This window comes from Otolemur garnettii, unplaced genomic scaffold, assembly GCF_000181295.1.
Source record: "Otolemur garnettii isolate 467f Iridium unplaced genomic scaffold, OtoGar3 scaffold00003, whole genome shotgun sequence".
NCBI lineage: Eukaryota > Metazoa > Chordata > Mammalia > Primates > Galagidae > Otolemur > Otolemur garnettii.
In genome coordinates this window covers 33,924,388-33,935,765 of record NW_003852398.1, presented here as the reverse complement: position 1 = coordinate 33,935,765, position 11,378 = coordinate 33,924,388, and the positions used below count along the sequence as shown (strand labels likewise).

The window sequence follows — 11,378 nt, the reverse complement described above, 5'->3', positions numbered from 1 at the left end:
CTGTGAGCTGTGATGCCATGGCACTCTACCCAGGGGGATAGCTTGAGGCTCCGTCTAAAAAAAAAAAAAAAGATGAGAACATAGAGGCATAGAGAGAAGGTGACTATTCAGGACACCTCAGCAACTGTGAACTCATTTATTTATTTTATTATTTATGATGTGGGTCACCATACCTGGCTGGCCTCAAGTAATCCTCCTGACTTGGCCTCCCAAAGTGCTGGGATTACAGGCATAAGCCACTATGCCCAGGCCAGAACTCATTTTAGAAAAGAGAATTTCCTGATTTCCAGCTACAGGTCCTTTCCCAAATCAAGATAATCTCACATGGTAATGACAGCCCTCAAGCCCTAGTGTTTAACCCCTTAAACTTCTCAAACAGGGGGCCAGTTCACTGTCCCTCAGACCACTAGAGGGCCGGACTGCAAGCCCTGGAATGATTTGGCTGCTAAGCCAGACAGGCAGCAGTGGCAAAAACACCCAGCAGGCCAGATAAATGTCCTAGGCAGGCCACAGTTTGAGGACGCCTGCCCTAGGTATTGATTTGAGGCTACTTAACAGACATCTGTGTATCATTACTCATTTCACAAAAGTTCACTTTAATCAGAGATCTGTTCGTTGATATAGATGCCTATTTATAGGCTTGGGTAAAGAAATTTACAGCTAAAATGTCTATAGTTGCTTCCTATTGAATATACCTCAGAAAGGAAAAAAATACTTCTGAAATTCTAATTAAAGTAAGGAAAATAGAACCACAAAAAATTCAAATTCAAATGATACCCCACATTTTGGGGGAACTCAATCAGTTTGAGACACTTTCATTTTAATCACACTTCACTGTATTTATTAATCTGAGCATAGAGCATTATTAATCTTCTAACCACAAGCTTCCTAGGCATCCCTTCAAACAGTGACCACCACTAGGCAACAAGAGCGTCCCTCTCTCAGTACCTAGGCAGGTACAAATTCACACTGCAACATCAGTGATGCTGGGCTTCTCTCTGCCCATGAGAAGCACAAAGGGGCACATAAGCAGAGGCCAGAGGGCCTGAAGCCCCTGGGTAGTTGGTCAAAGGCATCAAAAAAGTACTCCAAGAACTCTCCTCACATTGGGAACAATGGTCACATCTGGAGAGGAAAGAGGAACTGGGATTTAGCCTCTATTATAATGTCTTTCTTCATCTTTAATAAAATTTAACAATAAAAAGACAATTCCACCCTACCTCTGCACCCTTACCTCTCTAGCATCCATGACAGTGCCCACACCCACTGTCAGGGCCATGGTGGGCACGTTGGCCAGCTCTCCATCAAAGAACCTGGCATTTGCCAGGATGGTGTCCATGGCCAGTGTCTTTACACGGGTCCTGGACACTAGGCTAGAGCCTGGCTCATTGAAGGCTATGTGTCCATCGGGGCCAATCCCTACAAGGAGAAAGCCAGGCAGTACAGTGAGTGCTAGGAATCCAACATTTCAAGAATGGACAATCTCTCCTTCCCTAACTAGAGTCTGAACAAAAGTCCTTGGAAACTATATCTCTTTCCCCATTGTAACCCTGGTCAGGTACACCTTAAGCATGTGATCTGCCCCACTCCTAGCCACTTCTGTCTGAGGTACACACAGACACTGTTGACTTGTTATTACCCTCAAAAAGCTAAGTAAAGAGCACTGTCAATACTGTGTTTCCCCAAAAATAAGACCTACCCAAAAAATAAGCCCTAGCAGGATTTCTATGCATTTGTTAAATATAAGCCCTACCCCGATAATAAGACATAGTGATGGATACGCCTATGCAGATATGCTGCATAGCCACACCATGCATTTTGGCGTGGAGCAGTAAGGAAGACTGGAATACCTTTTATCTGCCATAGCTCCTTTCTCTGAGCCTTTCGCACTTGGGCAGGTGTGCAGGTGGTAACTGCGTTGGCAGGCATCCTATTGCGTACGTGCGAACGGCTAGGGGAAAGGAGTTCACGCATCACTAGTGCCGGCCCCACCAACAAGGTCAGCTCCCCCCTGTCAGGTTCCAGAAGAACATGACTTAACTGTATTTGAATAAATGTAGATTGTTGTATTATACTTAATAAAAATAAGACATCCCCTGAAAATAAGCCCTAGTGTGTCTTCCTGAGAAAAAATAAATATAAGACAGTGTCTTATTTTTGGGGAAAACAGTAGCTTCCCCAGATTGTCAGAAAGATGTAACTTCTCTGTCTCTGCTACCTATGGTCAGGGGGTCCTACTGCTAGGATATAGTTGGAGCAAATAAAACACACCCAGAAGAGATTTGAGGCTCAGCGCCTATAGCTCAAGCGGCTAAGGTGCCAGACACATACACCAGAGCTGGCAGGTTCAAATCCAGCCCGGGCCTGCCATACAACAATTGACAACTACAACCAAAAAAATAGCCAGGTGTTGTTGGCACCTGTAGTCCCAGCTACTTGGGAGGCTGAGGCAAGAGAATCACTTAAGCCCAGGAGTTGGAGGTTGCTGTGAGCTATGATGCCACTGCACTCTACCCAGGGCAATGGCTTGAGGCTCTGTTTCAAAAAAAAAAAAAAAAAAAAGAGCTCTGAGAGATAGACTCCTGAGGTTCCCACTTTGCGTCCCTTGCTGCCAGCTGGCTGACTTTAAGTCACATGACTCCTCTGGGATTCATTTGGCTATCCACAGCATGTAAGGACTGTGTGGAACCTTCTAGAACTATATGAGTTCATGACTTTATGTTTAGATAAATTCTATGACTGACCAATAAAACCTGAAGACTGGGGAGTACCCAGTCTCAGAGTCCAAAACCAGACTTCTCAATTTACAGACAAAGTATAAGTTTAAGTAAAAGTGGAGGTCTCCAAGGTAACCCAGTTCCTGAATAGCAGAGCCAAGGACTTAGGGCTCCCACTTTCTCCATGCCTTCCCTGTCTCCAAAAGTGCTACAGTTCTCAACCTGTGGGTCTTGACCCACAGGAACTGTATTAAAGGGCCAAGTATTAGGAAGGTTGAGAACCACTGATACAGTGGTAAGTGACTTTATTGTTTATTGTCACTAGCAGACAGAGGAGCCCGTTTGAAGACAGACATGGCGTCTTATCCTCCTCCTTCTAATACTCACCTCCAACAAATAGCTCGATCCCACCGGCAGCCTTGATCTTCTCTTCAAAGGCATCACATTCAGCCTGTAGGTCAGCTGCATTCCCATCCAGAATGTGGGTGTTTTCTGGGTGGATGTCAATATGCTTGAAGAAGTTGTTCCACATGAAGGAGTGGTAACTCTCTGGGTGATCTCGAGGAAGGCCTGTGGGGACAAAGGGACACTCAGTCACACTTAAGCTGAGCTGGAGCTCTCCTTCTAAGTAGGATGGCAAGACTTCATTCTGACCTGCAAAGAAACTCAGGGGAGTGCCCATCATCAGGGTGTCCTGGATACCAGCTCTCTGACCTCCAGCCACTTGGGACAGTCTGAGCTGGTATCCATAAGTGGCCACAGGGCTGGACTGGAGTAGTTACTTGCCAGAGGTCTGGGAAGCTCCCTCACTCTGATCTCTTTTTCACAAGAGAATGTTCATAGGCTAGAGGCTGGGGATACTCTGGCCTGTGGAGGTGGCCTGGTCACTGGGGTAGAACTGGGCCCATCTGGGAAAGCAAGCAAGCACACTTTTCACCCCATGTCTTCCACTCCACCACCCACCCTCCCTTATACCCTGTTCAGCCTGAATCCCAACCTGAACATCAGGTGGCTGGAGAGAATTATCTCAGGGCTTCCCAAAATGGTTTTTGGTTTTTCCCCACAGCCAGGAAGGAAAATAATGTTTAAAGAGAATATATGATGTTTACATTAAGCATTAAGAATATTTAAAGTTGGCTCAGCGCCTGTAGCACAGTGGTTATGGCTCCAGCCACATACACCAAAGCTGGAGGGTTTGAACCTGGCCCAGGCCAGCTAAACAACAATGACAACTGCAACAAAAAAATAGCCAGGCATTGTGCTTGTAGTCCCAGCTACCTGAGAGGCTGAGGCAAGAGAATCACTTGAGCCCAAGAGTTGGAGGTTGCTGTGAGCTGACACCACAGCACTCTACTGAGGGTGATAAAGTGAGACTGTGAGACTGTCTCTACAAAAAAAAAAAAATTATCTGTGAGGTGATACAATGATGGACACTACTTGAGTGATCTGTACACCAAATCCCAGATTCTACCACTATATAAAATATAAATGTCACAGAATTCAACTTATACCTCCTAAGCCTATTAAAAATAAATTTTTAAAAAAAGAATAGAGATACAGCTTTAAAAAAAGAATAGTTAAGTCAATCTTAAAAAGGGGGGAGATTCTACAACATGCGTGACCCTTGAGGACATTTTGCCACTGAAAGAAGCCAGTCACAAAAAGACAAATACTTTATGATTCTGCTTATAACTCATAGAAACAGAAAGTAAAATGGTGGTTTCTGGGGCTGTGAGAAGCTGCTGCTCAGTGGGTTTTACAAGATGAAAAGTGTTCTGGAAATAGGCGCCCAACAATGTGGATGTACTTAACACTACTGAACTGTACACATAAAAGTGCTAAGATGGTAAATTTTGTGTTATGTGTATTTTATCATAATTTTTTTTTTTAAAAAAGCACTGAAAATGAAGCCCTTACAATGACTGAGAGGGAGAGGAGGGGACAGACCAAGGTAATAGCTTCTCAGCAGCAGGAAGAACACCAGTCTTAGCTCCCTTGCAAATGCAGAAAGGGGAGCTAGAGGATGCACCCTGCGGACACACCCCAGCCAGGACCCATTTGTAATCATTTGTTCCAGAAAGAAATGGCATGGAGTTGGGGAGCCAGCAGGCAGAGATGCTCTAGGATTTATTATTATTATTTTTAATAAAAATACAACAGTACAAATCCACTTTTATTTACTTTTTATCAGTTTAAATCCTTGAGGGGTACAGCACCACACAGATTCTGTGTCCTATGGCCTTAGGCGGAAGGTTGCTTCGGAATTTGGCACGAACTATGCCACTGCTTCCATGGGCCCAAGTTATCTTTCCCCCAGATTACCCTGGTTTTGTTTAGTTTGCTGCCAGGAGTCACTGTGTGGTTCTTTGCTTTGTATACATAAGCACACCTCTTGCCCAAATACAATTCAGTTTCATCTCGGGCACAAACACCTTCAATTTTACGAACAGGCACCAATGGCGCCTGTGGCTCAGAGGGTTAGGGCCCTGGCCCCATATACCAGGGGTGGCAGGTTCAAAACCAGCCCCTGGCCAAAAAAAAAAAAAGAACAGGCCCCAAGATGGCGGAAAGAGCTCTAATATTTACTATTATATACAAGAAATTTTCACATATGTTGTATTTAATGCAACCTATGGTGGCAGCTTTATTTGCCCTATTTTATAACTGAGTAAACTAAGGCTAGAAAGAAATAGGTGCTGATACCCAAGCCTATCACCAAATGTCACTGGCTCCTTGAGACATCACCATTTCTCTCCAGAGCTGGACCAGGTAAGAACCTTGAAAACTAAAGACTCACCCACATACTCATCCATGTTGAAGGTCTTCACATACTTAAAAGACAGATCGCCATTCTTATAGTACTCAATCAGCTTCTTATAGCAGCCAAGTGGGGTGCTCCCTGCAAGAGAGGCCACAGGCATGAATGTCCTTTCAGCCCCTAGCTCCAGGAAGCCCAGGGAGCAGACAAGAATGAAATCAGGGCTGCTCGACAAGACCTGTCAGATCTGAGGGAAACTAGTCAGATACGAAGTCCAACCAAAGGCTCTAACCCTAACTGCCATCCATCCACTAACTGCTTGTTTAATGCTTATTTCCCCTATAGACTGAAAGCTCCACGAACACAGGGCCACGTCTGTCTTACTGACAGCTGAATCCCCAGTGCTGAGCACACTGATGATTGAAACCACTCTGATTAGCACCTGAGTAAACATCAGGTTTAACTGACATATGCCCTGAACAACCACATGCCAGGCACAGGACCATGCAACAAAGGTGCAGAGGAACAAGACCAGTAGCTACCCTAGAAGAGCTCACTATCTAGGAGTAGGGACACAAAGCAGGAATGTCAGCTGTGACAGGGAAGCAAAGGCAAGACTTACTTCAGGAGCAGCCAGCTCCTGAGTCTCACTTAAAAAATGTCATAGGCTTAGCGCCTGTAGCTCAGTGGCTAAGGCGCCAGCTACGTACATGGAGCTGGCGGGTTCGAACCCAGCCCAGGCCTGCCAAATGACAATTACAACAAAAAAATAGCCGGGCATTGTGGTGGGAGCCTATAGTCCTAGCTACTTGAGAGGCTAAGAGAATCGCTTAAGCCCAGGAGTTTGAGGTTGCTGTGAGCTATGACAACCACAGCACTCTACCAAGGGCAACATAGTGAGACTCTGTCTCAAAAATAAAATAACATAAAATAAAAAATGTCATAAAACACATATAGTAGAAGGGAGGACACTGTGTATTAAAACAGTAAATAAGGCTCATAAGCGCCCATAGAACAGCCCTCGGTGTATGTGGCTGGCGGGTTTGAACCCAGCTCGGGCCAGCTAAACAACAACTGCAACCAAAAAATAGCCAGGCATTGTGGCGGACACCTGTGGTCCCAGTTACTTGGGAGGCTGAGGCAAGAGAATCACTTAAACCCAAGAGTTTGAGGTTGCTGTAAGCTGAGTCGCCACGGCATTCCACCCCGGGCAACATAGTGAGTCTCTTTCTCAAAAAAATAAATAAATAAATAAAACAGTAAACATGCATGAACACTGATTAATTTGTTTTTAAAAACTATAAAAGACAAATGTGAACACTTGGGAAAAATTTTGAACAGACTTTGTATATTAGATGATATAACATCATTTTTCATTGTCTTAAGCATGATAACGGTATGTAAGAGAATATTCTTAATCTCAGGAGATACATACTGAAGGATTTAGAGGTAATGTGTCAGTGTATCTGGAACTTAATTTCAGGTGGTTCAGGAAAAAAATGTTAATAGAGAACATGAGCCAGAGAAAGATATAAATGCAAATGTGGCAAAGTGTTAACAAATAGGGAATTTAAGTGAATGGTACTGCTCTTTTTGCAACTTTAATGATTATTTGCAATTTTTCAAAATAAAAGGTTAGAAGGAGGGCAGCGCCTCTGGCTCAGTGAGTAGGGCGCCGGCCTCACATACCGAGAGGGTGGTGGGTTCAAACCCAGCCCCAGCCGAACTGCAACAAAAAATAGCCAGGTGTTGTAGCGGGCGCCTGTAGTCCTAGCTACTTGGGAGGCTGAGGCAAGAGAATTGCCTTGAGTTGGAGGTTGCTGTGAGCTGTGACGCCAGGACTTGGTCTCTACAAAAAATAAATAAATAAAAATAGCCAGGTATTATGGCAGGTGCCTATAGTCCCAGCTACTCAGGAGGCTATCGCAAGAGGATCACTTGAGCCTAAGAGTTTGGGGTTGCTGTGAGCTATGACACCATCATACTCTACTGAGGGCTACAAAGTAACTCTGTCTCAAAAAAAAAAAGAAAGAAAGAATACCCCACCACTGGCACCTCATTTCACCCTTAGCAGTAACCAGTCCCCTGGCTACCTCCCCACTCCTTACCCTGCTCCAGGCACCTCTGCCTCAGGGCCTTTGCACACACTGTTCCCTCTACCAGAGATGCTCTTCCTTCAAGTATCTGGGTGGCTGGCTCTTACCCCATCAGGCCTCTCCTCAGATTCCACCTTCTCAGAGAGCCTTCCTGCAACTCTGTCTAACACTACAAACCCCTACCCCTGCCTACACACTCCCTATCCTTCTTCCCTGCTTCACTTCTCCTTCCCTCTCTGTTACCATCCGAAGTACTCTAACTTTTGTTTGTCTCTCCTACTGTAAATTAAACTTCAGGAAGGCAGGAATTCATATCTTTTTCATTCATTAGTATATCCCCAGAGTCTAGAAGAGCTTTGCATGTAGAGGGCATTCAATAAATACCTGCTAAATGAGGACCGGCAGTTCCCACTACCCCACCCAAAATAATTAGTCCCTGGCCTTAGCCATGTCTGAACCAATTTCCTCACTCCTGCCATTTTCCAGACCTCTAATCTTCCCATCCAGTGGGCTCCCCAGTATCTAGCCAATAAACTCCTTTTCTGCTTAATTTAGTTTGTTTCTGTGATTTCCACCCAAATGTTCCAAGCAACCCATATAGAAACTCTGTTCTAGTTCAAGCATGACAGGTAGGGAGAGTCAGGCTTTGGAGGGCCCCAAATGCTATTCTGGATCTGATTCTGCCATGATGGGAACTAGGAAGGGGTTTTAGCAAAGCCCAGAATCTGACCAACACAGAGGTTGGGTAGCTCCAGCCTTAGGATCTTAGCGCAGCCCCCACAGAACCTGAGATAGTGGTTTCACAGGTACAGGCAGATGCCAATCCAGTGCAGAGTTCAGCAAATTGCAGCCACGGGCCAAAGGTAGCCTGCTGTCACATTTTCAAAAGCCAAATAATATTTTGTAACATGTAAAATTACATTAAATTCAATGTCCATAAACAGTTTTATTGGTACATGGCCAGACCCATTCATTTATATATTGTCTATAGCTGCTTTCACACTATTACAGCAGAGTTAAGTCATTGTAAAGGAGGCCATATGGCCAGTGAAGCCTAACATATTTACTATTTGGTCATCTACAGAAAAAATTTAAAGACCCCCCCCCCCACTAGAGTAGGTGGGTCAGGGAAGGCCATTTGGGAAAATCCACCCATCTCAGAAGAAAATATTTAAGACATTTGCTTTGAGGGGCTGGAGTCAATGTAACTTCCTAAAAAGACGACATTCTTTTTCCAAAAGAAACTGGAGGCCAACATAGGGGCTCATGCCTTATAAGCCTATAATCCTAGCACTTTGGGAGGTCCAGCCTGGTGGATTGCTTGAGCTCAGGAGTTTGAGACTAGCCTGAGCAAGAGTGAGACTCTATCTCTACCAAAAATAAAACACTAGCCAGGTGCCTGTAGTCCCAGCTACTTGGAAGCCTGAGGCAGGGGATTGCTTGAGCCCAAGAGTTTGAGGTTGCTGTGAGCTACAACACCAGGGCACCCTACCCAGGGTGATAGAGACTCTTATATCAAAAGAAAAATAAAATTAAGTGGCGCCTATAGCTCAGTGAGTAGGGCGCCAGCCACATATACCAAGGCTGGCTGGTTTGAACCCAGCCCAAGCCAGCTAAAACAACAATGGCAACTGCAACAAAAAAATAGCAGAGCGTTATTGTGGGCACCTGTAGTCCCAGCTACTTGGGAGGCTGAGGCAAGAGAATCGCTTAAGCCCAAGAGTTTGAGGTTGCTGTGAGCTGTGATGCCACTGCACTCTACCAAGGGCAACAGATTGAGACTCTGTCTTAAAAAGAAATAAAAAGAAAATTAAAAAAACAAAAGAGGCCAGGTGCAGTGGCTCATGCCTAGCATTCTGGGAGGCTGAGGCAGGTGGATTGCTTGAGACCAGCCTAAGCCAGAGGGAGACCTCATCTCTTAAAAAAAAAAAATAGCTGGTATTTGTGACAGAAGCCTGTAGTCCTAGCTACTCAGGAGGCTGAGGCAAGAGAATCACTTAAGCCCAAGAGTTTGACGTTACCGTGAGCTGTGATGCCATCGTACTCTACACAGGGCAAAAACTTGGGATTCGTCTCAAAAAAAAAAAAGAAACTGGAATTGTTTTTCACTTAGATTCTGTGTTTAAGACTTATTGAAAATTATCTGAGGGACTATATTCTTGATTCTCCCAAGGATATTACTGAGCTAGTACCTTCTAGATGCACAGAAGGGAAATTAATTCATCATACAAAATGGATGCCTTAGGGCATCAGGACTTAATTCTGTTAAGGAACCCTGGTTGACAGGACTAACATTGGATGTAGCCTAAAAATCAAGTTCTTCCGCCCTAACCAAGTTCCCTTCTGCTCCAGGATTCAGCAGGAGCAGGCAGCAACTAAACCAACCCATAAAGGAAGCTGAGTCCTTTGTTCTGTATGTGGAAGGGGGAGTGGAGGTTCTCTCATCGCACCAGGACCTCAGAGCCGTCCAGGACATCCCGTGACTGAGTGAGTCCTGGTACCTGGCCTCTTAAAACCCTCTGATGCCCACTCTTTTCACCCAAGAACGCACCAGTAGGGAGCCCCAGGGTGAAGTACTTGTCTGGCCCTGGGTTAAATTGGATGATGCGGTTCCTGATGTACTTGGCCGCCCACTCGCTAGCCTGAGAATAGTGGTCCAAGATGATGAGCTTCATCTTGTCCTGCAGTGGAGACAGGGTGTGACAAAAGGAATCAGTGGTAGGGAGGCGTAGAAAAGGATGGAGGTGGTTGATGGGGTTGGGGACGTCCCTCTCACCCAGCAGCAATCCCCTTCCCAAGCTGCCAGGAAAAGGACCTTTCAGTGCACAGAGAACAGGCTAGGCCGGCCGCCTCCACCACCCACAGGCCACCAGGAGGCGCTCCTGTGGGACGGACCTGGGTTCTAATCGCAACTCTTACAATTACCAACTTCAGGACCCCGGCTAAAAAACCCAAGTTCTCCGAGCCTTTTCTTGCTGTATAAAAATGGGGACATTAGTACTTACCTCATAAATTTCACGATGGGGATATTAAATTTTGCATGCACGTAAACCACATAGTTATTTAATACGTTGGCTATTATCATAGTTCTGCAGCTCGACTCGGCCCCGCCTCCCTACACCCCCACATCCTACCGGATACCCCAGATTCTTCCCAAGCAGAGGGGTCACGGGATCCTTACGGGCCACTGGAGGAGGCGGGGCAATACAAGCTTCGCCTAGGAAGTGTGTGCGCTTTCATTAGGGGAGGGGTGCACCCACCGGCCTACCTCCCCTTGAGGGTCCCCAGTTTCCTCCAAGGCAACCGCACAGGAAGGAGAACACTTGCTCCCCCAGCACTGTGGTCAGCCGGAGTGGGAAGGCCAGGGGCTGAAGGGGCCCGCACGGCCATCGGTGGGGTACCATGTTTCCCCCACCCCGATGACGGTCGCATCGCCCCTCCAGTCCCGCCCGGGAGAAGAGTGAGAGCGGTTCTCCCGGGGCCTGGCCCCGGGGTGCCTGGGTCCCCGCCAGCCTGCTCCCCACTTACGCGGACGCCTCCCGCGGCTGCCGCACCTCCGGAGGTGGTGGCCCGGGCCCGCGCGGGTCACGTGGCCGCGGGTCACGCGGTGGCGCGCGCCGCCCGCCGGGCTGACTCAGCAGGGCCGCTGCTCGGGCGACCGGCTCCTCCCCGCGCCCGGCTTCGGGTGCACACCCTCTCTTCGCGGCTCGGGAACGTGCAGGCCCTGCGAGACACCCGGAAAAACGCTTCTCCGCGACCGGCGGGGTTGCAGTCTGGTTTATGCAGGAGGGAGGCTTGGGACCGCCT

General features: G+C 46.7%; 1 protein-coding gene across 1 annotated transcript in view; it reads right to left on the bottom strand.

The window, feature by feature from the left end:
- Window positions 1-11,156, bottom strand: part of GNPDA1 (glucosamine-6-phosphate deaminase 1) — a 14,321-nt gene extending 3,165 nt beyond the window's left edge. Inside the window, exons 1-5 of the mRNA XM_003782091.3 lie at window positions 11,100-11,156; window positions 10,123-10,252; window positions 5,515-5,616; window positions 3,105-3,287; window positions 1,235-1,419 (exon numbers count right to left, since the gene is read on the bottom strand). Coding sequence (XP_003782139.1) covers window positions 1,235-1,419; window positions 3,105-3,287; window positions 5,515-5,616; window positions 10,123-10,246 — 594 coding nt within the window. The 5' untranslated portion in view covers window positions 10,247-10,252; window positions 11,100-11,156. The remainder of the gene's footprint in view (window positions 1-1,234; window positions 1,420-3,104; window positions 3,288-5,514; window positions 5,617-10,122; window positions 10,253-11,099) is intronic.
- Window positions 11,157-11,378: the final 222 nt, after the last annotated feature.